The 24919-nt window shown below is 46.1% G+C and overlaps 1 protein-coding gene and 1 long non-coding RNA gene across 3 annotated transcripts in view; both read left to right on the top strand.

Annotated features, from left to right (window-relative positions):
• The window catches only part of LOC137434781 (sodium/potassium-transporting ATPase subunit beta-3-like), an 84753-nt gene extending 68317 nt beyond the window's left edge, over positions 1-16436 (top strand). For both annotated transcript variants that reach the window (XM_078784425.1, XM_078784426.1), the window contains 2 exons: positions 9581-10452; positions 15588-16436. In XM_078784425.1, the coding sequence (XP_078640551.1) occupies positions 9581-9745 (165 nt within the window). In that variant the 3' untranslated portion in view covers positions 9746-10452; positions 15588-16436. The remainder of the gene's footprint in view (positions 1-9580; positions 10453-15587) is intronic.
• A 7752-nt stretch (positions 16437-24188) lies between these two features.
• LOC144893558 (uncharacterized) lies at positions 24189-24515 on the top strand. The gene is made up of 2 exons (XR_013624464.1): positions 24189-24363; positions 24471-24515. It is a non-coding gene; the product is annotated as an uncharacterized LOC144893558 (long non-coding RNA).
• Positions 24516-24919: the final 404 nt, after the last annotated feature.

The raw sequence follows: 24919 nt of genomic DNA, 5'->3' as shown, positions 1-24919 counted from the left end.
ATATATATATACTAGCAGAAGTACCCGGCATTGCCGGGCAGGGGGAGGGGAGGGGGGGGAGGGGAACGGGGGGGAGGGGGGAGGGGAGAAGAGGGGGGAGGGGAGAAGGGGGGGGGAGGGGAGAGGGGGGGGGGGGGGGGGAGAGGGGGGGAGGGGGAGGGGAGAAGAGGGGGAGGGGGAGAGGGGGAGAAGAGGGGGGGGGATGGGGAGGGGGAGGGATGGGAGGGAGGGGGGGAGGGTAGGGATGGGGGAAGGGGGAGGGGGAGGGGGGAGGGGGGAGGGGGGGAGTCAAGTCGGAAGTCATTGTCGTCAATTGAATGTCGCATTAATTTTTTTTTCCCTGTCAAATGGCATTGGTCCCGCATTCCGAACCCGGAAGTCGTAAGTCATTGTCGTCAAATAAATGTTTCACTCTCTGTCACATGCCGTTGGTCCCATGTCAATCGGATGAAGTTGAAAAATTAACGTTACGAAGTTTCTCTGGGACGTACTGATTCCGAATATGAAGTTAAAAAATTAACGTTCCGAAATACGCTGATGACGTCATAATTTTAAAACGCGAAGTTTTTTAAATTTTTAAGGTGTGCTGTAGTTGCTCTGAGACGTACTGATTCCGAATATGCCTTTGGTTTTGCTCTGCGATGAGTAGTTCTCAAGTTATAAGAGGACAAACAAACAAACAAACATACTTTACTGCTTTATATATATACGAGCAGAAGTACCCGGCATTGCCGGGTGGGGGGGGAGAGGGGAGGGGGGGAGGGGAGGGGAACGGGGGGGGAGGGAGGAGGGGAGGGGAGAAGAGGGGGAGGGGGAGGGGGAGAGGGGAGAAGAGGGGGGGATGGGGAGGGGGAGAGATGGGAGGGGGGGAGGGGAGGGGGGATGGGTGGAGGGGAGGGAGGGGGGAGTGGGGAGGGGAGGGGGAAGGGGAGGGCAGCGGGGGGGAGGGGGAGGGGGAGGGGGAGGGGAGAAGGGGAGGGGAGGGGGAGGGGGGAGTCAAGTCGGAAGTCATTGTCGTCAATTGAATGTCGCATTTATTTTTTATTCCCTGTCAAATGGCATTGGTCCCGCATTCCGAACCCGGAAGTTGGAAGTCATTGTCGTCAGATAAATGTTTCACTCTCTGTCACATGCCGTTGGTCCCATGTCAATCGGATGAAGTTGAAAAATTAACGTTACGAAGTTTCTCTGGGACGTACTGATTCCGAATATGAAGTTTAAAAATTAACGTTCCGAAATACGCTGATGACGTCATAATTTTAAAACGTGAAGTTTTAAAAATTTTTAAGGTTTCCCAGTCGAACCCAACTGCTCCTGGACTCTGTATCCTTCTCTCTCGGATTCTGCAACTGGACCAGACGGCATCAGCCCACGGGTCCTAAAATCCTGCTCTGCCGCTCTGTCTCACCCTCTCTCTGTTCTTTTCACCCTATCTTTTGCTCAAGGTCATCTGCCAGCATCCTGGAAATCAGCTAACATTACCGCTTTACACAAAAAAGGTGCAAAAACAGATCCTTGCAACTACAGACCAATCAGCCTGCTCCCAATTATCAGCAAAGTCATGGAATCCATCATTGCTTCGGATATGAAATCTTTCCTCTTCTCCAATGGCTTGATCTCTGATCATCAATTTGGTTTCAGACCAGGTCACTCTACTCTGGACATGCTGCTTCTGCTGTCTCAACAATGGATGGAGGTCCTCAATGGCAAACAGGAAATCAGAGCTGTCTCCCTTGATATATCACGTGCCTTCGATACGGTCTGGCACCCAGCTCTGCTCACCAAACTCTCCTCCTGTGGTATCCATGGAAATCTCCATGCATGGCTTGCGGACTTCTTCTCTGGTCGTAGTCAACGTGTGGCCCTGAATGGATTTCTCTCATCTGCCCTTCCTGTTCAGGCTGGAGTTCCCCAAGGCAGTGTTCTGGGCCCTGTGCTTTTTCTGGTCTTTATCAATGATCTCTCCAACTCTCTGGAAAATCCTCTCTATCTCTTTGCTGATGACTCCACTCTCTGCTGCTCCATTCCTCTTCCCTCAGATCGGCAGTCTGCAGCCTCCTCACTCTCTGAAGACCTGGACAAAATCACAGACTGGTCAAACAAGTGGAACATGTCTTTCAATCCTGACAAATCTCACTCTCTTACTATGTCTCTCCGAAAAGATCGACTGGACAACCCTCCCATCTACTTTCTCAACAATCCTCTCCAAGAAGTTCTGTCGCTCAAGCTTTTGGGTCTCACTATCTGCCATGATCTTTCTTGGGAAAACCACATTTCCAAGCTGGCCTCCAAAGCCAGTCGCCGACTGGTCATCCTCCGTCGTGCGAAGTCCTTCCTCGGCACACCTGAGCTCCTCACCACATACAAGGCTTTCATCCGCAGCTCAATGGAATACTGTTCTCCCCTATGGGCTGGTGCTCCTACCTCACACCTTGCTCGGCTTCACGCTGTTGAATCCAAAGCTTCCAAAATCATTGGAATCTCCCACGATGAAGCTATCTCTGAGGGCCTTTCACTCACTCACCGCAGGCAGGTAGGTGGTCTTTCTGTCTTCTACCGACTCCTCTCCGGCCTTGCTCCCCCAGCTCTCTCTGTGCTCTGTCCCCAAAGTATTCCTACAGGTCGCACAAGATCTGCCAGCAACCCTCTGATGGTTAAACTGCCGAAATCTCGGCTCTCTGCTCACCTTCACTCTTTCATTCCTCTTTTCTCCCGCCTCTGGAACAAACTCCCACACTCCCTTCAATCCCACTCCTCCCTCCAGGTCTTTAAAACAGCTGTTCACCACCATCTCTTATCTTCCCCCATCCAAAACCTTGATCTTTTCTACCCCCACTAATTCACCCCAGATCCACCTTGTTTGAAATTCCAACTTCCTTCCTGGAAGTCCTGGCAGTGTCCATATGTTTATACCTCTCCCACCCCCCACCCCCCTTCACATGCCTCCACCCCAAAGCCCTCTCCCTCCCACAGATCTCTCGATGTCTCCATGTCTCTCGGTCCCTGCTCTCAAATGTTTTGTTTGTGTCCTTCCCCCTCTCTCCCCATCTTGTCTACCGCTCCCGATGTTATTTGTTGTATGTGTCTGTTTGTCTTTCTGTGTGATTAATGTTCGCTCTTTCACGAGCCTCGATCTTGTATGCAGAAAAAAAAAAAGGTGTGCTGTAGTTGCTCTGAGACGTACTGATTCCGAATATGCCTTTGGTTTTGCTCTGCGATGAGTAGTTCTCGAGTTATAAGAGGACAAACAAACAAACATACTTTACTGCTTTATATATATATATATATATATATATATATATATATATATATATATATATATATATATATATATATATATATATATATATATATATATATATACACACACATATATATGCCTGCAATATATATATATTGTTACGGAATCCGGACGAGGGCGCTCCCCTTACCAACGGGGGTTAACCCCTTGTCCTTATACTGGCCGTCGCCGATCCTGGGGGTATGACGTCATGCCCGGTCAGCGCTGAATAGGGTATTACGCCTATCCGTCCTATGACCTAAGTACCAGCGCCTCCCGGCACGCAAGGAAATACTCCCGCCCGTGCCGCAGTGTAATTGATGGATTGCGCCGAGTGAAGCTAACTGTGGCGAGAGCCGTTTAACAATGACTAAACCCGATTATAAGCGTTGGCCGAAATTGCGCCACAGGAACTCGATCGGGAAATCACTAAAGCGATCGGACGAGAAATAAACCAAACGGGTAAGAAATAACAGGGATTTATTCACTACTATACAAGACTAAAGAAGAGGAAGAATAAAGGTAATTTAAAGAAGACAGTGCAAGCTTATACAGGCTTAACTTATTACCACATGACAACACAAACAGACTCACACGAATAGGGAATTGCAGGCAGGAACGAATGGAGGGATGAGAAGGTCCAGGTGGTCCACAGAACGGGCGACAGGGAGGGCCGAGGATCGCGGCATGACGTCGGGGTTCGCGTGCACGCACTTGTTCTTTTGGAGGTTGGTTCCGGCAGTTGCCGTCAGTGCCGGTTGGTATCGCGAGCAGGGCGTGCCGATTCTCTTTCGCCGCAGGACGTTCGCGCCAAGGAAATCAATGAACAATCCTCCCCACTTGTGTTCCTTGCTCATGCGCCTCCCTCCACAGAACTCTCGATTCGTGCTCCCTCACTCATCTGCGGTGGGGGCTTTTTGCAACGGGTTTTATAACCCCGCCCTTGGAACCCTCGCGAACCTGCTCGATGTTTCTCTCCACGCCCTCTCAAGCCATGCCCACTCACTCCTGGTTGGTCGATCGGGGCTGACTGACTCCTCCTTAGATGACGAGGGCTCTCTGGCTCCACCTTTGATGACGAAGTGAGGGTCATGCCCTTCTTCTCCGAGATGGAGCACATGGGCAATGGCGGCTTGGGGCAATTAAACGAGCCAACCCAAAGGGGGCAGCGAACGCTGCTTCATTGGCACTTTTAGGAGGTCATGGGGATATTGCAGGGGATCTATCTTATTTGATTGATGCAACATAAGGTCAACTAGTGGAAACATAGCCTTACCTGACACACATAATAAGGATATAACTATGGAGAGATCCTATGGTTCGCTACGTGGTGCGATGGACTATCTAAGGTGCGATTATTTCATTTAACAGCCAATTAAGGGGTAATGTACACAGGGGTTATTTATAAGGAAATTTACTACTAAATTGACAAAGTGAAGGTTCTAAAAATTGCAACAATATATATATATATATATATATATATATATATATGTTTATTTTTAAACATGTGAATGCATGTCCATGCCCATGGGAATTACAGTTTGCAATGTGTAATTACACATAATGTAAAATGTGGCTTCAAGACGTCAAATATTCCACTCTCTGCGCATCACGCACAGGGGAAAGGGGGAGAGGAGGGAGGGTAGAGAGAGAAGGGATGGATGAATGGGAGAGGGGGTGGAGTGATGCTTCGACCTTGACTTGAGAGAAGCGAGTGGGGAGAACCTGCCTTGACTGACTTACTTCTGTTCATTTGTAAACTTGAAAGCATCGAATGCACTTAACTTTACAAATAAAAAATTGCTTAAAACCAAACGGTATTGATAAATATTGTATTCCGTAGTTAGTCCAGATATGCAATTTATTATGTACCGTACAAAGTTATTTGAAGTATTGTTTCATTACATAGTTGGAACAGAGTTAACTCGCCTTAAGTAAACTTTATATACACCCAGGAACTATGAAAAAATATAATGAGACTACAGTTCGATCCCTAACTTCAGTTTTCAGTCGCTGTACTTTTACTAAGTAATAATGATATAAATAACTAATTCTCTCGTGGGCAAGCCTACCCTCCCTCCTCTCCATACCCACTTCCCTCTCTCCTTTCTCCATCTTCATATCGCATCCGAACAGACACATTCAAAACGGCTATTAGAATACATTTTACCGATTTTCTCAACTTTTGCTGAAACAGAGAAAAAATAATCTTGGACGATGAAAAATGAAATCAGATGGTAAATTAGAGTCGAGATAAAGCTGTGAGGGACTCTGGAGGGACTCAGACAGACCTTCATTTCATTTAAAATGCATTTGGTTCTTTAAACGGTAACTTTCGTCGAATTTTCTTCCCCAGTCTAAAACCATCCTAGCGACTATGAAAATTGAAATCAGATATCGAATTAGAGTTTAGATAAAACTGTGAGAGTCAGAAAGCACGAGCCTAATAAAAGTGACCTCAGAGCTATGCGGCTCGAATAAAATGGTGGAGATTTGTTTTTGAAGCCTCTTCCAGAATGGGTGCAGCCACTCCCTGAACAGGGGAAGCCACACCCATCAACAGACAAACACCAGACACAATGGAGCAGATTGTTATAGTAACAAGAGGGAGCCATGTACCAACTTTCAGTTGAATATGTTTAAGAGTATGGGAACAAAGTGCAGAAAACCACAGGTGGGACGGACGGACAGACTGAGAGCTAACCTATAGTCCCCTTCGGGTAGTTGACTTATATCAGTAACTCAAAGAAAACAGCTTCGATAACGAATGCGGTTCCATCATCCTTGGTAATTTCCCCACTTTTTGTCCTCTCTCCACTTAAAGTGAAAACAATCAATTGCTCTGTGTAGTCTAGTTTCATCCTCACTTAAACCAGCCATAGCAATCCCCATCTTGAAGAAACATTCAATGGCCGCAAAAGACCTAAAATTTTTGAAGATATATATATTTTTCCCTACATGAACTGTCACTGTCAAAACAGTTCACCGTCTCCCATTACACCAAAGGATATATTATAAAATATTGCTGATAACCTTCAGGCAAACACAAATGGGTTGCTCCTTCCATTTCTGACCGAATCGCATCTTACACCCCTTGCGGTCGAATAACGAGCTCTCAGTAGTTTGGATGAAGAATTTTAGTGATTGAGCATTCTTCAGATATACTAATCTATGGACCTCTGAAAATTTGCGCACTTCTCATTTACAGTTTTCCAATCTTTCACAAATCCTATATTTACCTCCACCACCAAAGGTGGATGGCGGTTACGTTTTCACCGCTGTCTGTGAGCAGGATATCTCAAAATGTTATGGTCGTATTCAGACAAAACTCCGTGGACAAGTTGGGTGTGGTGTGACAATGATGAATTCGTTCAATTTTGGTGAAGATCCGGATAAAATATATTTTTATTTTACAAGCGATCCTTCACCAAGTGATCCGACCAAAAGCTATATATACAGTGCATTCAGAAAGTATTCAGACCCCTTCACTTTTTGTTATGTTGCAGCCTCATGCTGAAATCGTTTAAATTCATTTTTTCCCCTCATCAATCTACACTCAATACCCCATAATGACAAAGAGAAAACATAATTTTAGAAAGTTTTGCAAATTTATTAAAAACAAAAAACTGAAATATCACATTCACATAAGTATTGTTATGTCGGTAGGGTAGAGCAATATCTAGAGCCAGGTAGATCTGAATAGATAACATGCTTCGACTGTCGCAATAGGGAATCTACCTTGTAATAAGTTCTGTTAGTCTGGTTTGTTGGGTAAGATGTCTGCTTGTGAACATACCAGGACATTCGAGTGTTAGATAGTGTAGGGATTAAGAATAAACCCCTGTGTGTCACACCTGGTAATCAAACCTTTGTCCCTTATGGCAATGCATACTCATATAGACACTTAGACAGGCCCTGTAGTGCACACATTAATTAAATTCCCTTCCCTGCCAATGACTTTGGAAGAAAATGGACAGGAAACCAGGCCAGGACACTGCCGATGATGGCTGCCGCCGGTCGCATCACGAACTTGCCGAGCAACATCGCGTGACCACGCCACAGGTGCCTGTGATTGGAGGGAAGGCGCTAGGAGGTTCGGTGGAAGGCGCTGATTGGGTGGCGCGCCAAGATTGACGTCACCGGGGAGGTTATATCAGGGCGCGCCGAACGACATTTTCCCTGTTGCATTTCAGCAGTGCGGTCTTGCACATCTCTTTTCTGACTTGCGCAGCTTCCTCTGGCAGCTCAAACTCTCTTGCGCACGTCCCTCCCTGGCTGTCTTGTGCTCTCTGCGTTTTTCCTCTTGGTCTTGAGAGGTCCTGGTAGTCTTGGCTCGCCATCTGCGTGGTGCTTGGAGCGATGCTTTTGGAGCGAGGGACCTCGTGGTGTGCGATCGACTGGAGCTTGGAGCGAGGCCCGGTGGCGCGCGAGTGGGCCCGTACGGAGCCGTGTTTGGATGGCAGACAATACAAGACGACAGACGGGATAAGGCTGCACCACACCCCACATTTACAAGTACATGACGTTTCCTTTTATTCCTTCATTTTCTCTTGTTCGTTTCTGAAGTCGGTGTGTGGGATCCCAATTTAGGCCCTTTATTTGATTTCCGTCGCGTTCCTTGTTATCGGGTCCGTGAATAAATCTTCATTTTTGTACATTTTAATTCGGTGTCGCGTTCATTAATTTCCCTGCAAATCTTGTGCGTTTGAGTTTGTTCGCCTTCCACAGGTATGCGCTTTTACCGCAGCTTCCACTTTCCTTCTTCCTCCCGCGTTTTATAGCCGAATCCGTGTTTGGTCGTCGCCTCCATTAAAGCCGTTCTGGTCTTCCACGGTCCCTGCTATTAACTGGAAGGGTCCACGCGACAGTATTCATACCCTTTGCTATGACCCTTGAAATTTGGCTCAGGTGCCTCCCATTTCGCTTGATCATCTTTGAGATGTTTCTACACCTTGATTGGAATCCACCTGTGGTAAATTCAATTGATTGGACATGATTTGGAAAGGCACTCACCTGTCTATATAAGGTGTCACAGCTGACAATGCATATCAGAGCAAAAACCAAGCCATGAGGTCGAAGGAACTGCCTGCAGAGCTCAGAGACAAGATTGTGTCGAGGCACAGATCTGGGCAAGCCTATAAAAAATTTCTGCTCCATTGAAGGTTCCCAAGAGCACAGTGGCCTCCATAATTCTTAAATGGAAGACATTTGGAATAACCAGGGCTCTTCCTAGAGCTGGCCGCCCGGCCAAACTGAGCAATCGGGGGAGAAGGGCCTTGGTAAGAGAGGTGACCAAGAACCCGATGGTCACTCTGGATGAGCTCCAGAGATCCTGTGTGGAGATGGGAGAAACTTCCAGAAGGACAACCATCACTGCAACACTCCACCGATCTGGGCTTTATGGCAGAGTGGCAAGACGGAAGCCTCTCCTCAGTGAAAGACACATGAAAGCCCGCTTGGAGTTTGCAAAAAAGCACCGAAAGGACTCTGACTGTAAGAAACAAAATTCTGTGGTCTGATGAAACCAAGATTGAACTGTTTGGCTTCAACCGGCAAGCGCTCGCGCTTATATAACGCGCTTTCAGATCAATCCGCGCGCTTGGAAACCATGCCCGCCAGCGAGCTCACCTCAGCCCTGGTTGGCTGGTAAGGGCTTACCAGCTCCGCCTTTGATGGCTGGTTGACAGGGCCACACCTCGTCCTTGGCGCTCCGCCACCTTCTTCCTCGAGCTTGACCGCGTGGTTAATGGCGGCGCCTGAGCGAACGCTAACCAAGGCGCGTAACAGAATTGGGAGAGAGAGGTTGGCAAAATGGCCGGAATCGATTGGGACCTATTCTTATTTAATTGATGCAACGCAGATTCAACTATTGGGAACACGGCCTTATCTGAAACACATAATAATGAAATAACTGGGATTTCTAAGGTGACCTACGTGTTGCTGTGGCCTAACTATGGGTGCTACCTTTGACCTTTTAACGATGAGAATTATTTACAAGTATTTACACAAGTGAGGGTTCTAAAACCGCAACTGTATAAATCCAAAACGTCAGCTTTCTTACTTCCCACAGTGGTTGGCATACCTTGATCAAATTCTGTTGATTCCATCCATTATTATCTAAACTGTACACTTTTCTTACCTCTTCCTTCTTTGTAAAGCACTGATATTTTAGAACTAGATAAGAAATTGATGGATTGTGACCAAACATCTTGGTGCTCCAAATTAGCAAATAAAAAACATTGGTTTTGGCATTGCAAAAGCATTGGTACACAGTGCTACCCTTGCCGTGTCCCTTTTCAGGAAGGATACATACGCCCGAGTCTGGCAGTGCACCTGTGGAACGTGACGCAAGGACGAAAGGTCGCAATCAAGTGCCACGTTACTGGCGAGGGAATCAGCACCAGAGAACGAGATCGTTTCCTTGGGCGCGTCTCGTTCTCCCTGGAGATCAATGCCCAAAACTGAAACATGCTTCTTTAAAAATATTCATACAAACAAGGATTGCACGTTTATTTTGAGGCAATATAGCAAGCTTCTCTTTCATCAACTAGTCATTCTGACAAGATTCCTCATCTTTTAAACACATTTTACCTGATACATGTCGCAGGTCTGCAAGGGCTCTGCATGGTTGTTGTTGCTCTTGTTAGGAACAACCGGCAAGTTTAAAGTTTAAAACACCTGCAAGTTTAAAACAGTTTCACCGGAAAGTTTAAAACAGGTCGGCTTTGAAATGTGCACCCACTGTTCAGACAGCTGGCAGATCCTACCCACATAAAATAATATGGCCACCATCTTGTTTTTTTTTGGTGGACCTAAGACATCAAGCTTGTAGGCCTCATCTGATTATACACTGCCCGGGTTTGTTGCGTCAGATTTCTATAGGCTTTGTTTGGGTTGAGTGTGACGACGAGGAACAGAAAAATATAATCACGTCAAAAAAAAAAAAAATACTAGTAAGGTTTAAGTGCGTTAGCACACTTTGTACACACCTACCTAAAAAAAAGTGTTAAGTAATTTTTCAACGGCCCTATATTGGGGTTAGCAATCCGTGACCGTGACGAATCAGCTGTTCTAATATAATCGTGGTGGAGGGTGACATGGATGAGAGGTGTCGAGTTAATTTTTTAATCGCGCATTTCCCAATCAGCCCGTAACAGATTTTGTCACAGGTTGTAATAGTCTGGAGGCACTTCCAGGAAATGTGACAGTAGGGGTACACTCATGTTACAAGCTGGCAACAATGTTTTTCTGAAAGCCCAGACCTCTAGGAACCCAAAAAGTCTTGTTGCCAGCTTGGGAAATGGTTTGGACCAGATTTGTGGCCATTTTTCAAAATGGCCGCCTACATTTTTGGTGTTTTCTAATATTTGAGCTCTAGAACTTATATCTGGCTGTCTTAAAGGTCTCTAGGGTTATGACCTTATAACATATAGTCATACAACAATCCTCACCCAAATTGGGGTGCATGGCATATCTATAAGTGGTTTTATTGAAGCAAAAAGGCAAAAATATGCCTGAAAAACGCCTTCATTTTGATTTTTCCAAATCACTAAATTGCATACTGTGAAGTTGTTCTTTGGTCAATTTCTTTCAAAATAGTTTTAAAATTTGCCCAGATCCCTCCTCTTCATTAGCAAATCTTCAGGAATATACCCAAGTTCTCAGAAAATATGTTTTATGCATGATCAGCTACCCCTACCCCCTAAATCACAAAACGTGCCAATTTTCAATATTTCCAGATTCCAACCAATATCATTGTTGTATGACTTTTTCTCATCATGATAGGTCCAAATTAACTTACTCTATGTGATTAGGTGTTAATAAAAATTGAATTTCACACTTTAGTGAAAATCCAAGATGGCTGCCAAATGGCCAATAAAATATAATATTTCACATTATGACGTTAAGTTAAGGTAATGCAGTCTACCATTTGATACCAACACATTTTTGAGACATAATATATTGCAATAATGATGCTTTCCTTTGTATCCTTTCTCAGGTCCTGCCCGAATCATCATTTTAACATAATTGTTGTGTTAACAATGTACTATAACATATTGCTTGTTGCATGTGCTGTAAATAGCTTTCAGTGTTGTGGTAGACATAGTCTTTGTCTCTTTCCAGATATGAATGAAGATGGAACCTGTAGCTGTGATAGGCGGGAGACGGAAGAGAGAATCAGTTGCACTGGACATCGACTGGAGCACATGCTTCATTTGCCAAGGCAACAGAAAAAATGAAAAGACAACCAAGCCCACAGATGTTGGTCTCGAACGCTTTAAAGACTGTGTGATTACGAGACAGAAATACCATGACCATGAGTACATCTCAACACTTGACAGAATACTGAGTATTGACCTTGATGATGAAAAAGAACACATAGTATGGCACAGGGGCTGTTATTCAAAGTTTACACATGCCAACCATATTGAGAGACTGAAAAATCGGCATGAAAAGGAAGCAAAGGACTCGTGTGACCAACCATCTACATGCATTCGCCCCTCTTCTAGAGCATCAGTTGCTTCAGTGTCCTGGGACAAATGTATTTTCTGTCAGGAGGATAAGGCAGGAAAGCAATTGAGGAATGTAGCCACTTTAGAGACCTCAGACAGAATACTAAATGATGCTCAAAAGAACAAGATTATGAGATGCCGGTTGGCAGGAATAAGTGACCTAATAGCTGCTGAAGGGAAGTACCACCTTCCTTGTTATGTAACCTTCAGGAGGAAGTCTGAGTCAACTGTGGTAGAAGAAGGCCCAGAATATCCACCAGATGTTTGTTTCAACAAAATGATCGAGGAGGTGGATGCTGGGCTGTCTGGAGGAGACATCTATACCATGAAAACCATCTGGCACCAATACTGTTACATGATGAGAAGAGACTTCAGTGTCTGTGTGGAGCAATGTGACCGACAGAGTTACAAAGCATTCAAGAACAAAGTCAAAAGGGTATTAGGAGATAGGGCAGATTTTGTACAGTCCATGAATCAACAGGATTCACTTCTAGTCTTCCCACTAATTCAAACAGGTATTGTTGTTCAGAACTTAGCAGAGATGGCAGATGAGCTAGAACAAAGTGAGATACAAGATTCTGATGAAACCTCCCAGCACATTCCATCTTTCTCAGCCGAAACAAAGGACAAGGAACTCTTGAGTTGGCTTTACAGAGTGGCAGTCAAAATGAGAAATGACATCTATCTATAATTCCAGTAATCTCTGTGTGTTTGTTTGTACGTTTGTACGTTTGTACGTTTGTTTGTTTGTCTGTGACCGCTGTTTCTCGACAACCACGGGTCCGATATACTTTTAACTTGCCAGGTATATTGCTGGGGACCCGAGGATGTGCCTTTTCAAGGTTTCATATTAATCGGACAATTACTTACCGAGCTATGTCCAAAAAACGATTCAACCAATCAGAGAGCAGCGAACTATCGCGTGTGCCGAACGTGGCGGACACACTCTGCCTCGGATGGCACATTTGAGAGCGTATTCATTTATTTCACGTTTGCAAACTATGTTGGCGCTATGTTGGCGTTAAACTATGTTTTAAAACTAATTAAAACCCCGGGGGGATTGTCACTGTACTCGCAAGCCGTTCGCCGTTCGCTTTGGCGTTGCGAATGGACCAAAACATTTCATGCACCAAACCATTTCATGTAAAGCGTTCGCCGTTCGCTTTGGCGTTGCGAATGAACCAAAACATTTCATGCACCAAACCATTTCATGTAAATAGAGGGGGGGATATAATTTTAGATATAGATATAGTACGGGCATGCCCTAGTCAAGACAATGCCAGGACACTCAGATATTGGAGACATCAATACTGAAAGTGCACAGAAGGTGGTTCCTGAAAGCCTTTACATTTTCCTACGCCTGCTGTGTGATTGTGACAGCATATTTGAAGATTCTGAAGGGACCTCCGAAGGTGATGATGATGGAGAAAGCAAAAGGATTTTGAGCATAGCACAGGACATAGTATGTTTGGCATCTGGTGGCAGAAAGCAGACACCAAAGCAACTAGGGCTAGCTCTCACTGTTCACCAAGCAACAAGGTCCAAGGACTTGGTGCAACTAATGCATGCTGCAGGACATGGTGTTAGTTATGAAACTGTAAGAAGAGCTGACACTGCCCTTGCAAACTCTGTCTTGGCCAGATATGTTGAGCAAAACAACACAATAATACCCCTGAATTTTGCACAAGCTACCTACCAAGGATACATCAGATATGCTAATGATAACATTGACATCATAGAGGAGACCCTTGACGGTCAAGGCTCCTTTCATGCCTCACTTTCAGAGTAAGTCTTGCTGCCTTTCGAAGAAGCATACCTGGCGAAAAGACCATTGCACCTGATGTCAAGTCAAGCAGTAGCAGATCTGTAACTGTGCCAGAGCATTTCAATGAGATTCAACCTTCAGGCATGGGCACCCAGAAACCCGAAGCAACATTTCCAGTAGCTGTGAAAGCTGATTGGTATATGGAATCGGATGCCCAGGTTATCTCTGAGGCTCTGGCCATAGATGTGTCATGGCTCCTTGCACGTCAATCTCACACCGAGGACCAGCATGTTCCAGGCTGGACAGCATTTAACCAGCGTGTGTCTGATGTGAATCCAGCAAAGACTACAGTAGGGCCTATGCCGATTAATCAATGAGCCTGCACATGAGTTTGACACCATCTGGACAGCGATTCATGCCAATGTGCCAAATCCAGGAATCCCCAATCCAACAACATCCGGCTGGTACCTTGAGGACAACCAGCTGATGCCCCGTCTCATGATCAAGGAAGGGCGCACAGCAGAATGTGTCAAAATTGCGACGTGTGCATGTACCTCAAAGGCCCGTCCATGTCTAACTGGCAGGTGCAACTGTAGGAAAAATGGATTGCGGTGCACATTGGCATGCAAATGTGCAGACTTATGCAGGAACCCCCTCAATGACTCTGATAGTGATTAGACGACATGCATGGAAACTTGAGTATATTCCATAATGTCATATTGTTACTATGCTGGCTGTATTTGACGTAATGTAACTAGTCTTGCTTCAGCTCTGTTCCACCAATGTATTACTAGTCTATGATATGACTGTATCCCACATTCTGTCACTTATGTATGAATAGCCAGATTAGCTTGTTGGGTATGACTGTTAATTCAGTGCCAAATATTTGTTTAGTTTAAAGGTGCAAGCATTGCATTGACGTTTGTATTGTTTGGATCAGTGTAACATAATAATGTTTGCATTATGTATACAAGTTATGTATGTTTATTTTTGTTTTACATTAAATAATATAGCTTATATTTTACAATCTTCTATGTCTTCATTTATGTAAGTGCCTTGTTTGTCAGCTATGTTGGAACTAATATACTCCGCAAACAAGGCACTTCCAAATCCACACTACTTTCCTGAAATTCAAATGTTATAAAACATAAATTTTACATAAAGTCCCCCTCTAAAATAATACATCTTCAACTCATCAAGACTCTTTCACATACATGTGACCTATAGAATAGTAGTGCCTCATATATTTAGTATAAATGGAACATTTTAGAAGTGCCTCTGAATGAAATTGCAGTCTTATGGTCTCGCGCCACCAAATATTCTATGGCCATTTGGCAGCCATCTTGGATTTTCACTAAAGTGTGAAATTCAATTTTTATTAACACCTAATCACATAGAGTAAGTTAATTTGGACCTATCATGATGAGAAAAAGTCATACAACAATGATATTGGTTGGAATCTGGAAATATTGAAAATTGGCACGTTTTGTGATTTAGGGGGTAGGGGTAGCTGATCATGCATAAAACATATTTTCTGAGAACTTGGGTATATTCCTGAAGATTTGCTAATGAAGAGGAGGGATCTGGGCAAATTTTAAAACTATTTTGAAAGAAATTGACCAAAGAACAACTTCACAGTATGCAATTTAGTGATTTGGAAAAATCAAAATGAAGGCGTTTTTCAGGCATATTTTTGCCTTTTTGCTTCAATAAAACCACTTATACATATGCCATGCACCCCAATTTGGGTGAGGATTGTTGTATGACTATATGTTATAAGGTCATAACCCTAGAGACCTTTAAGACAGCCAGATATAAGTTCTAGAGCTCAAATATTAGAAAACACCAAAAATGTAGGCGGCCATTTTGAAAAATGGCCACAAATCTGGTCCAAACCATTTCCCAAGCTGGCAACAAGACTTTTTGGGTTCCTAGAGGTCTGGGCTTTCAGAAAAACATTGTTGCCAGCTTGTAACATGAGTGTACCCCTACCACCTTTTCTAGGCCACTTTTGGGGATATGCCTCCAGAGCATAACCATAGTGCGGTCAATCTTGTTGATAATGAGATGAATACAAATACGACAAAGTTCTTCGTAATTTAGGATTTTCAAAAGTAAACTGCTGTTGAGGAGGAAATTCTCTGCCAATCAAACTGCATTCACAAAAAAACTTGTATTTTTTTTTTTTTACAAGGTCGAGGCTCATAGAAGAGCAAGGTGACAGTGTATGAATTGACAGTGCGGCATCGGGGCAACAGTTGGACACAAGAGAGATCATGAACAAACAAGAAAAGATGACAGAGTAAAGGGGAGGAAACGGCAACCGATGAGCGAGAGGTCAGGTAGGGTCAATGAGGGTAAAAATATATAAATTATGGGGAAGGATGGTGGATAACATGACATTGTAGTTATGTAGTACAACACGTGCTTGAATCCCTGCGTAAAGGGGGAGAGTGCAGCCTCAGGGAGATTGAATAGAACATCAGGAAGCTTCGCATACAGAAGAACAAAAGTTGAGGTATGGCAGTAAGGCTGGATTTTGGGGGTTTAACCAAGAGGGTGTTACTGTAAGGACACATGCATTATAGAGTTTCTGGGGAGAGTCTGGGCTGAGAGAGTAGACGAAGCTAGACTAGACAAGAGGTAGTAAAACACAGGAAGGCAACAGACTACCTGTAGGCCAATGTGAGAGCAACAGACCTTTGCTCCAATACGCTTCAACTTTGCAGGATCAGCATTCTCCCTCTGTTATATTATGCTGTTTTTAAAACAGGTTCAAAACATATCAAGTGTACACCACAAGGGCTTGGTCAATTGTCCGAATGAGGACAACCATTCTGCTGTCCGAAAATAGAATAAAGATAGTCTTTGGAAAATCTATCTTTTCAAGTATTTGTCTTTACTCCATTTTACAGCATTCACAATCATTTCTGAATTGTTTGACTCGACCAGCACTTTGTTCACTTCTTAAATGTATTCAGATGCAAACTCAAATTTAGGGGAGAAGTAATCGATACTTTGTTGCCTGGGTCCGAAAGTCGGGATTGTGTCACGTGACCACAAGTCATTCCGTTACAATCCCACAGTGCGAGCAAGCCTTGAAGGAATTTGGAAGTGCAGAGAATTAACTTGACAAAAATCATTCCGATTTCAGCTCCTTAAGTTTCTCTTGAAAGATCAGCAATTTCTCCTAAATATTCCAAACATTCTTCAGAATCTGAATATGCAGAATGAGAAGTACACAGTTAAGAGTCTGTGAGAGTGTGTTTGAAACAGCACAATACACGTAACTACTACCTAAGCTACTACCTAAAAAGCACTACTACCTAAGTGGTCTAAAAACTCTCGCAAGAATGGTCAAGCGGTTACAACATTGCGGTTATGATGGCTAAATTCACACCAGAGTTCAAGGACCCCCTCAGCACAATGCGACACCGGAGCCACACTGAGTGGTAAGCTGTACCAATAAGTACAGAGGAAGATTTTATTTTGTAAATTTGCTTTAACTATACATCAATTGCCATTTTAATTCCTATTGGCATGCACAACATATGGCACATCCACTTGGTTGTGTTTTGTCACTCACGGCATACATATACCATTTGCACAAAACTAGACCCGGCAGGCACTCTTCGACGTCACCCAATGTACCTCTGCCCACATTATTACATCATTATACATACTTGTACCAATTTGATTAAAATCATTTCAGCTGTTCTCAAGTATCACATTTCTACCTGACATGACCTTTCACCTCTTGAAGCCAAAATCGAATCAGTTCATCTTTGCATCATAATATACAGTCACGTGAAAAAGTAAGTACACGCCATGTAAAGTTTTGAGTTTTTCAACATACAGCTATTTGATCTTCATTTCAACAATATTGATAGATAAAGGTGATATAATATAACAAATATCATGAAACATTTACATTTTGCAGTCCATTGTATAATTTAAATAAACATAAATGCAAATTTTGCATGTGGAAAAAGTAAGTACACCCCTACATTTATCACTACTTCAAATACCTAAAATTAGAATCAGGTGCACCAGCTCAGGTGCAAATGATTAGAACATCGTTAGAGAGGATCTTGGAGGAACCTGTCTTATTTAAACCTCAGACATTTCGTTTGGTTTGCTCTTTGTTGTTGAAGTTGTTGTTGTTGTTGAAACCTCAGCTCATCTTCACGCTGTTGAAACCAAAGCATTCAGAATCATTGGAATCTCCCGCGATGAAGCTAACTCCAAGGGCCTCTCACTCACTCACCGCAGGCAGGTTGGTGGTCTTTCCGTCTTCTACCGACTCCTCTCTGGCCTTGCCCCCCCAGCTCTCTCTGGGCTCTGTCCCGAAAATATTCCTACAGGTCGCACAAGATCTGCCTGCAACCCTCTTATGGTCAAACTGCCAAAATCAAGACTCTCTGCTCACCTTCACTCCTTCATTCCTCTTTTCTCCCGCCTCTGGAACAAACTCCCTCACTCTCTTCAATCCCACTCCACCCTCCAGGTCTTTAAAACAGCTGTTCACCACCATCTCTTATCTTCCCCCATCCAAAACCTTGATCTTTTCTACCCCCGCTAATTTCACCCCAATTCCACTTTTTTGAAATACCAACTTCTGTCCTGGAAGTCCTTGGTGTCCTTGTGTTTTATACTTCTCCTCCCCCCCCCCCCCCCCTTCCCACGCCTCCGCCCCCCAAGCCCTCTCCCTTCCACACATCTCCCTGCTCTCAAATGTTGTGTTTGTGTGCTTCCCCTTCTCTCCCCATCTTGTTTTTCCACTCCCTCTTTTTATATATTTTGTTTGTCTGGTTGATTTGTTTGTGAAGTAAATGTTAGCTCTTTCACGAGCCTCGATTCAGCATACAAAAAAAAAAAAGAAAAAAATGTGCGGCGTCACCATGCCGAGATCAAAAGAGCTCTCTGAGGCCTTCAGAAAGAAGTTATAGATGCCTACGAGTCTGGAACGGGATTTAAAAAGATCTCCAAACAATTTGAAATCAATCATTCGACTGTCCGGAAGATCATCTACAAGTGGAGAAGATTCCAAACAACTGCCAACTTGTTCAGGCCAGGCCGCCCCAGCAAGTTCAGCCCGAGAGCAGACCGCAAGATGCTGAAAGAGGTCTCTAAGAACCCCAGAATGTCATGACGGGACCTACAGGTAGCTCTTGCCACTGTTGATGTCAAAGTGCACGAGCCTACCATTAGAAAGAGGCTGCACAAATTTGATCTACATGGGAGGTGTGCCAGGAGGAAACCTATGCTGTCCAGAAAGAACATCAGGGCAAGACTAAAGTTTGCCAATGAACACCTAGGCAAAGACCAGCACTTCTGGAACAATGTGCTCTGGACAGATGAGTCAAAGGTAGAGCTATTTGGCCACAGTAACAGAAGACATGTTTGGCGAAAACCAAAGACAGCATTTGACCACAATAACCTGATACCAACTGTAAAGCATGGTGGTGGAAATATTATGGTTTGGGGCAGCTTTGCTGCATCAGGGCCTGGGCAGCTCACCATCATAGCATCCACTATGAATTCTTCATTGTACCAGAGGGTGCTTGAGGATAATGTGAGGCCATCTGTCGGAAAGTTGAAGCTCAACCGAAGGTGGACCTTGTAACATGACAATGACCCTGAACATACCAGTAAATCCACCAAGGAATGGCTGAAAAGAAAGAAATGAAGGGTTCTGGAATGGCCAAGTCAAAGCCTGGATCTAAATCCCATTGAGATGTTGTGGGGGGGATTTGAAACGAGCGGAGCATGCAAGAAACCCCTCAAACATCGCACAGCTGAAAGAATTCTGCATGGAGGAGTGGGCAAAAATTTCTCCCAGTCGATGTCAGAGACTGGTAGGCAGTTATAAGCAATGCCTACTTGAGGTTGTTTCTGCCAAAGGGGGCAATACCACCTATAAGAGCCAAGGGTGTACTTACTTTTTCCACATGCGAAATTTGCATTTATGTTTATTTAAATTATACAATGGACTACAAAATGTAAATGTTTCATGATATTTGTTATATTATATCACCTTTATCTATCAATATTGTTGAAATGAAGATCAAATAGCTGTATGTTGAAATATGTTGAAAATGTCAAAACTTTACATGGGGTGTACTTACTTTTTCACATGACGGTATACAGTACTTGTGGTGAAAATGTAAGTTGAACCCAGGTGTGACGCTCACTTAAACCACTGGGCGGTGTCTATAAAACCTTGGGACGTCCGCGACTCGAGGCCACTCCTGCGACTTTATACAATGACATGTAGAATTGAATGGTACGTACCCACTTATATTCTAGGCTTGCTTGCATTGACTGATATATCCAATCTTTCTCATATGATGCCTTGATCCTGAAATATATGTTGCATGGTGTATTTTACAGGATGATGTTACGATCTAATTGAAATTAAACCTATCTATGGGATGAGTTGTGGATCTGCTTGATTTTTCACGACACTTAATTTCAATTATGATCTTCGGAAATGGCGGGACACGAGTCTTGCGATGGCCGGATGAACGCAGATCACAGACGAGCGTTCCCGACATTCTCTGCGCTCCTGCGAGGCCCACCTCGGAGAAGAATGACCGGCGGAGGACCCGTCGAGCTAGCTCCAGCAACGGAGCTCCGACTACTCTCGTCGCCGGTCTGCCTCAAAAGGACCGGATGCGATGGGGACCTCGCAAGCCTTTTGCGGGACCGCGTCGTCAAAACGCAAACTGCTCTCCTGAGGCCCGAACGCCGGAGCAGGCATGACGGACTCCGGCAAGGCGCCTGCTGACGGAGGCCACTGGGAAATGTCCTGGGCCGCAACCCCGTCGGAACGACGGACCCGCTTGGCGCCGCAGGTACGAGTCTAGCCTCGGTTGCTCGAAACGCTAACGGCTCCGTCCGAGAGAATCATCCTAGATTTGCGTGCCTCGGCCCGAGATGAGATTCCCACGCGAGTGATCACGACTCCCATGTCGGCCATGCCTCCACACGGCCGGCACACTCCGACCACTCGCTACTCGGTGGAATCGCCTCCTCCGCGGGGGCCGGCACACTCCGACCACTCGCTGCTCGGTGGAATCGCCTCCTCCGCGCGGATCGCGCACTGCTCGTCGGGATCACGCCGTGCCTCACACGGCCGGCTCACCCTGACCACTCGCTTCTCGGTGGAACCACCTCCTCCACGCGAATCGCGCACTGCTCATCGGAATCACGCCGTGCCTCACACGGCCGGCTCACCCTGACCACTCGCTTCTCGGTGGAACCACCTCCTCCACGCGAATCGCGCACTGCTCGTCGGAATCACGCCGTGCCTCACACGGCCGGCTCACCCTGACCACTCGCTTCTCCTCCGCGCGAATCGCGCACTGCTCATCGGAATCACGCCGTGCCTCACACGGCCGGCTCACTCCGGCTGCTCGGGCACTGCGCCCTTCGCGGGCACCACTCTGCGAGGCCGGCGATTCTGATCGCGGCTCGTCAAAATCCCACCTACGCGCGAATCGCGCGCTGCCCCATCGCGGGCACAACCCGATCAATCGCTGCACGGTGGAATCACCTCCTACGCGCAAATCGCGCACTGCGCCCTTCGTGGGCACCACTCTGCGAGGCCGGCGATTCTGATCGCGGCTCGTCGAAATCCCACCTACATGTGGCTACTCAACGAGGCCGGCGAACTCCGCTGCCCGGAATCACCTCCTACGCGCAAATCGCGCACTGCGCCCTTCACGGGCACCACTCTACGAGGCCGGCGATTCTGATCGCGGCTCGTCGAAATCCCACCTGCATGTGGCTACTCAACGAGGCCGGCGAACTCCGCTGCCCGGAATCGCCTCAATGGAGGCTCGCTTGGCACCATGCGAGGACTCGTCGCAGCACGGATGAGTTTCTATGGACGTCGGGCGGGACCTTCATAGCCTTTCACGACACTCGGGCTTATGCTTATGATAGATGATCGTATACCATGTGTATTCTATATGACTATCGTATCGGCATGGCATGTATCGGCATGGCATGTATCGGCATGCCGGCATGTATCGTATACCATGTGTATTCTATATGACTAACTATGTCTAAAACTCCGGACAAAACACGGCCCGAAAGCTAAACAAACGAGACGCTACTTCAGGGCGTGATATGTATTCGATCCTTTGACCCGAAAGCTAAACACACGAGACGCTACTTCAGGGCATGATATGTATTCGATCCTTTGACCCGAAAGCTAACAAACGAGACGCTACTTCAGGGCGTGATATGTATTCGATCCTTTGACCCGAAAGCTAAACACACGAGACGCTACTTCAGGGCGTGATATGTATTCGATCCTTTGACCCAAAAGCTAACAAACGAGACGCTACTTCAGGGCGTGGTATGTATTCGATCCTCTAACCCGACAGCTAAACAAACGAGACGCTACTTCAGGTCGTGCAGTCAATCGCTGCCAAGCATGCTCGCCCTCTCGACTCGGCGTGCTCGCCCTCTCGACTCGGCGTGCTCGCCCTCTCGACTCGGCGAAGCCACACTGATTCAACGGGCCGAGCTCGACTTTCGGTTTCCCTCGTACGCGGTGCGCCCTCGATAATACTTTTCGCTCGTCGGCCGGGTTCGTATTCCGTACACCGATCTCGAGCCCGCTCGATTGCTGCTGCCCAAAGGACGCGAGACTTTAGATTTCAGAGTGCTACCTTACTCCGTCTGGGGATACCGCTCAGCTGGAACTCGCCGTCAAACCCGCCCGCACGCGCCCGAACCAATTGATGACATCATCGACTAAATCACGCGTTTGCTTTACAGCACCGCGCCCGATCGATCCCGATTTAACTGTTTCCCGCGCTTGCGTCATCAGAGTTCGTCTACCTGGGTACCTCTACAGATAGCAGATATCGATAGCATCGAAATACTCAATCTGACCGCCCCTGCCCGAAAGTGCGTGTCATAACGTGGCGGCCTTCGAGGGCGACTAGCCAACATCGCGGACTTATGCCGTTAATCGATAAGGCATGGGGCATTTGGGGGTGCACGGTGACCCCATGACACGGTGACATTGAGCGTTGCGCCCGACTCCCTCGTCTCCTGAGCAAGCCACGTGGGCACCGGCCCGCCGGATCGCCCTTGACTCTGGGCTTGTTGCTTCTAGGACAATTGGGGGTGCACGGTGACCCCATGACACGGTGACATTGAGCGTTGCGCCCGACTCCCTCGTCTCCTGAGCAAGCCACGTGGGCACCGGCCCGCCGGATCGCCCTTGAATCTGGGCTTGTTGCTTCTAGGACAGGTCTCCTGGCTCGCCTCCACACATTTCGAGACTGCGAGACGCCTCGCCCGGCCGCTGCCTGATTGCGTTCCCTCTGACCCAGACTGTGAAGGTTGCTCGACTTCGGTGCGCGATGCGCAGCTGTTATCCGGGCCATCCTCTTGGATGTCGATCCATCCATCCGGGCCATTCTCTTGGATGTCGATCCATCCGGGACGTTTTCCATTTCTCGATCTCGACGTTTTCTCTCCGGGACGGTAGCCGGTATAGCCGATCTTCACCGATCCTCTGCGCGCTGTGCTGCAGGAATGGCTGCAGGAGATTCTGCGCGCTTCGCTGGGAAGGCGCATTTCGGTCGTTTTGTGCGTCGTCGTAACTGCCATGCCGGTCGTTCGGGCAGCCTACGGAGGGCACTCGTGGCAAACGTTTTGCTTGAAACTATATGCCGGAGCTTGTAATCCGTACGCGCTGCCGTCAGAGAGCGCTCGAGTCTCGTGATTTCAAAACAGGGGGACTCCGGGGTATCGCGTAACTCTCGTTATGGCTCTCGTCGGTTCTCTCCCTCGGCAATTCCATGACATGGATCTAATGTGGATCGACCATGTACCCTTGGGAGCCAAGGCAGGTACAGACTTACTGTAATGGACTTACTGTAGTGGCCTCCTGTCATGTAATCTTACTTACTGTTACAGCTTACTGTAAAGAGGCTTACTGATTTACACATCTTCCACATCGACACATCTTCCTGTAATGTGTTGCCTTGCGACGAATAGACATGGCTTACTGGTTTACACATCTTCCACATCTGCCTGAAATGCGTTGCATTGCGACGAATGGACATTCGCTCTTCGACAAGGTACACCTTATGTAATGAGTTGCATATCGCAAAGGTACACCTTATCCAGCACATAGGCCTGTGAGACTAGCCTATTGTGACCCACAGGCTCATCGTCTGCCAGTATCGGACATGTTTGCTAACCAGGCTATGAGTGCGCCTAGAGAACATCTGCCGTCCCTCCCTTCGCCTGATACACCCCTGCCTGAAGCGGTGAGGGCAATGAGGTGCCCCTCCGACACCTGCCTCCAGCGGCTACTCCGAAGCAGGGGACTCCGGATTTGGGGGCGACGTACCTGGTAGTTTCCGAACCCGTGCTGGCAGGGTAATTCGCCACACTGACCTCTACGGATGGACCGACTGACCTGTACTACTGATAATGGATTTGTTTCGTATAGCGCTTTCCAGGAAGCCCTAAAGACGCTTTGACAGTGTGTGAAACATAACACAATGGCGCAAAGACAAGAATCAATAGGGATATTTCTTTGACACCCTAATAATGATATGATGACTTCCTCTACCTATTAATGCTGACGCGCGCTCGCTTCCTGCCTAGTGGCAGCATAGTTCTAACGGCGGGGAGAATGTGGTGAAAATGTAAGTTGAACCCAGGTGTGACGCTCACTTAAACCACTGGGCGGTGTCTATAAAACCTCGGGACGTCCGCGACTCGAGGCCACTCCTGCGACTTTATACAATGACATGTAGAATTGAATGGTACGTACCCACCTATATTCTAGGCTTGCTTGCATTGACTGATATATCCAATCTTTCTCATATGATGCCTTGATCCTGACATATATGTTGCATGGTGTATTTTACAGGATGATGTTACGATCTAATTGAAATTAAACCTATCTATGGGACGAGTTGTGGATCTGGTTGATTTTTCACAACAGTACTAATAACAAGTTTGGTCAAAATCCCATCACTGGTTCACAAGTTAGTGCAGCAACAACTTTTTTTAAACTGAACGGGACCTTTGACCACATAATCTAATCCATTTATTTTACCTCATTATACCTACATACTTGTACCAAGTTTGACATGCATCCATTCAGCATGTAACAAAAGTCAATTACAGACTCTGACCTTTTTACTGCATCACCAAATCAGTTTATATTTTACATTATTTAAGTTATCACGGTGACAAAAACATCAAGGACAGACAGACAGAAAACCTAAAAACAATGGCTCTGGCGACTTCGTTGGCGAAAGCGTAAAAGCACATGGACACCCAACTCATGGCATGAGGCTTTTTGTACAAGGCACG

The sequence above is a fragment of the Myxine glutinosa genome, chromosome 9, assembly GCF_964187855.1.
Source record: "Myxine glutinosa chromosome 9, kmMyxGlut1.1, whole genome shotgun sequence".
Classification (NCBI taxonomy): Eukaryota; Metazoa; Chordata; class Myxini; order Myxiniformes; family Myxinidae; genus Myxine; species Myxine glutinosa.
The sequence above is the reverse complement of the archived record's forward strand: the minus strand, read 5'-3'. Positions and strand labels throughout refer to the sequence as shown.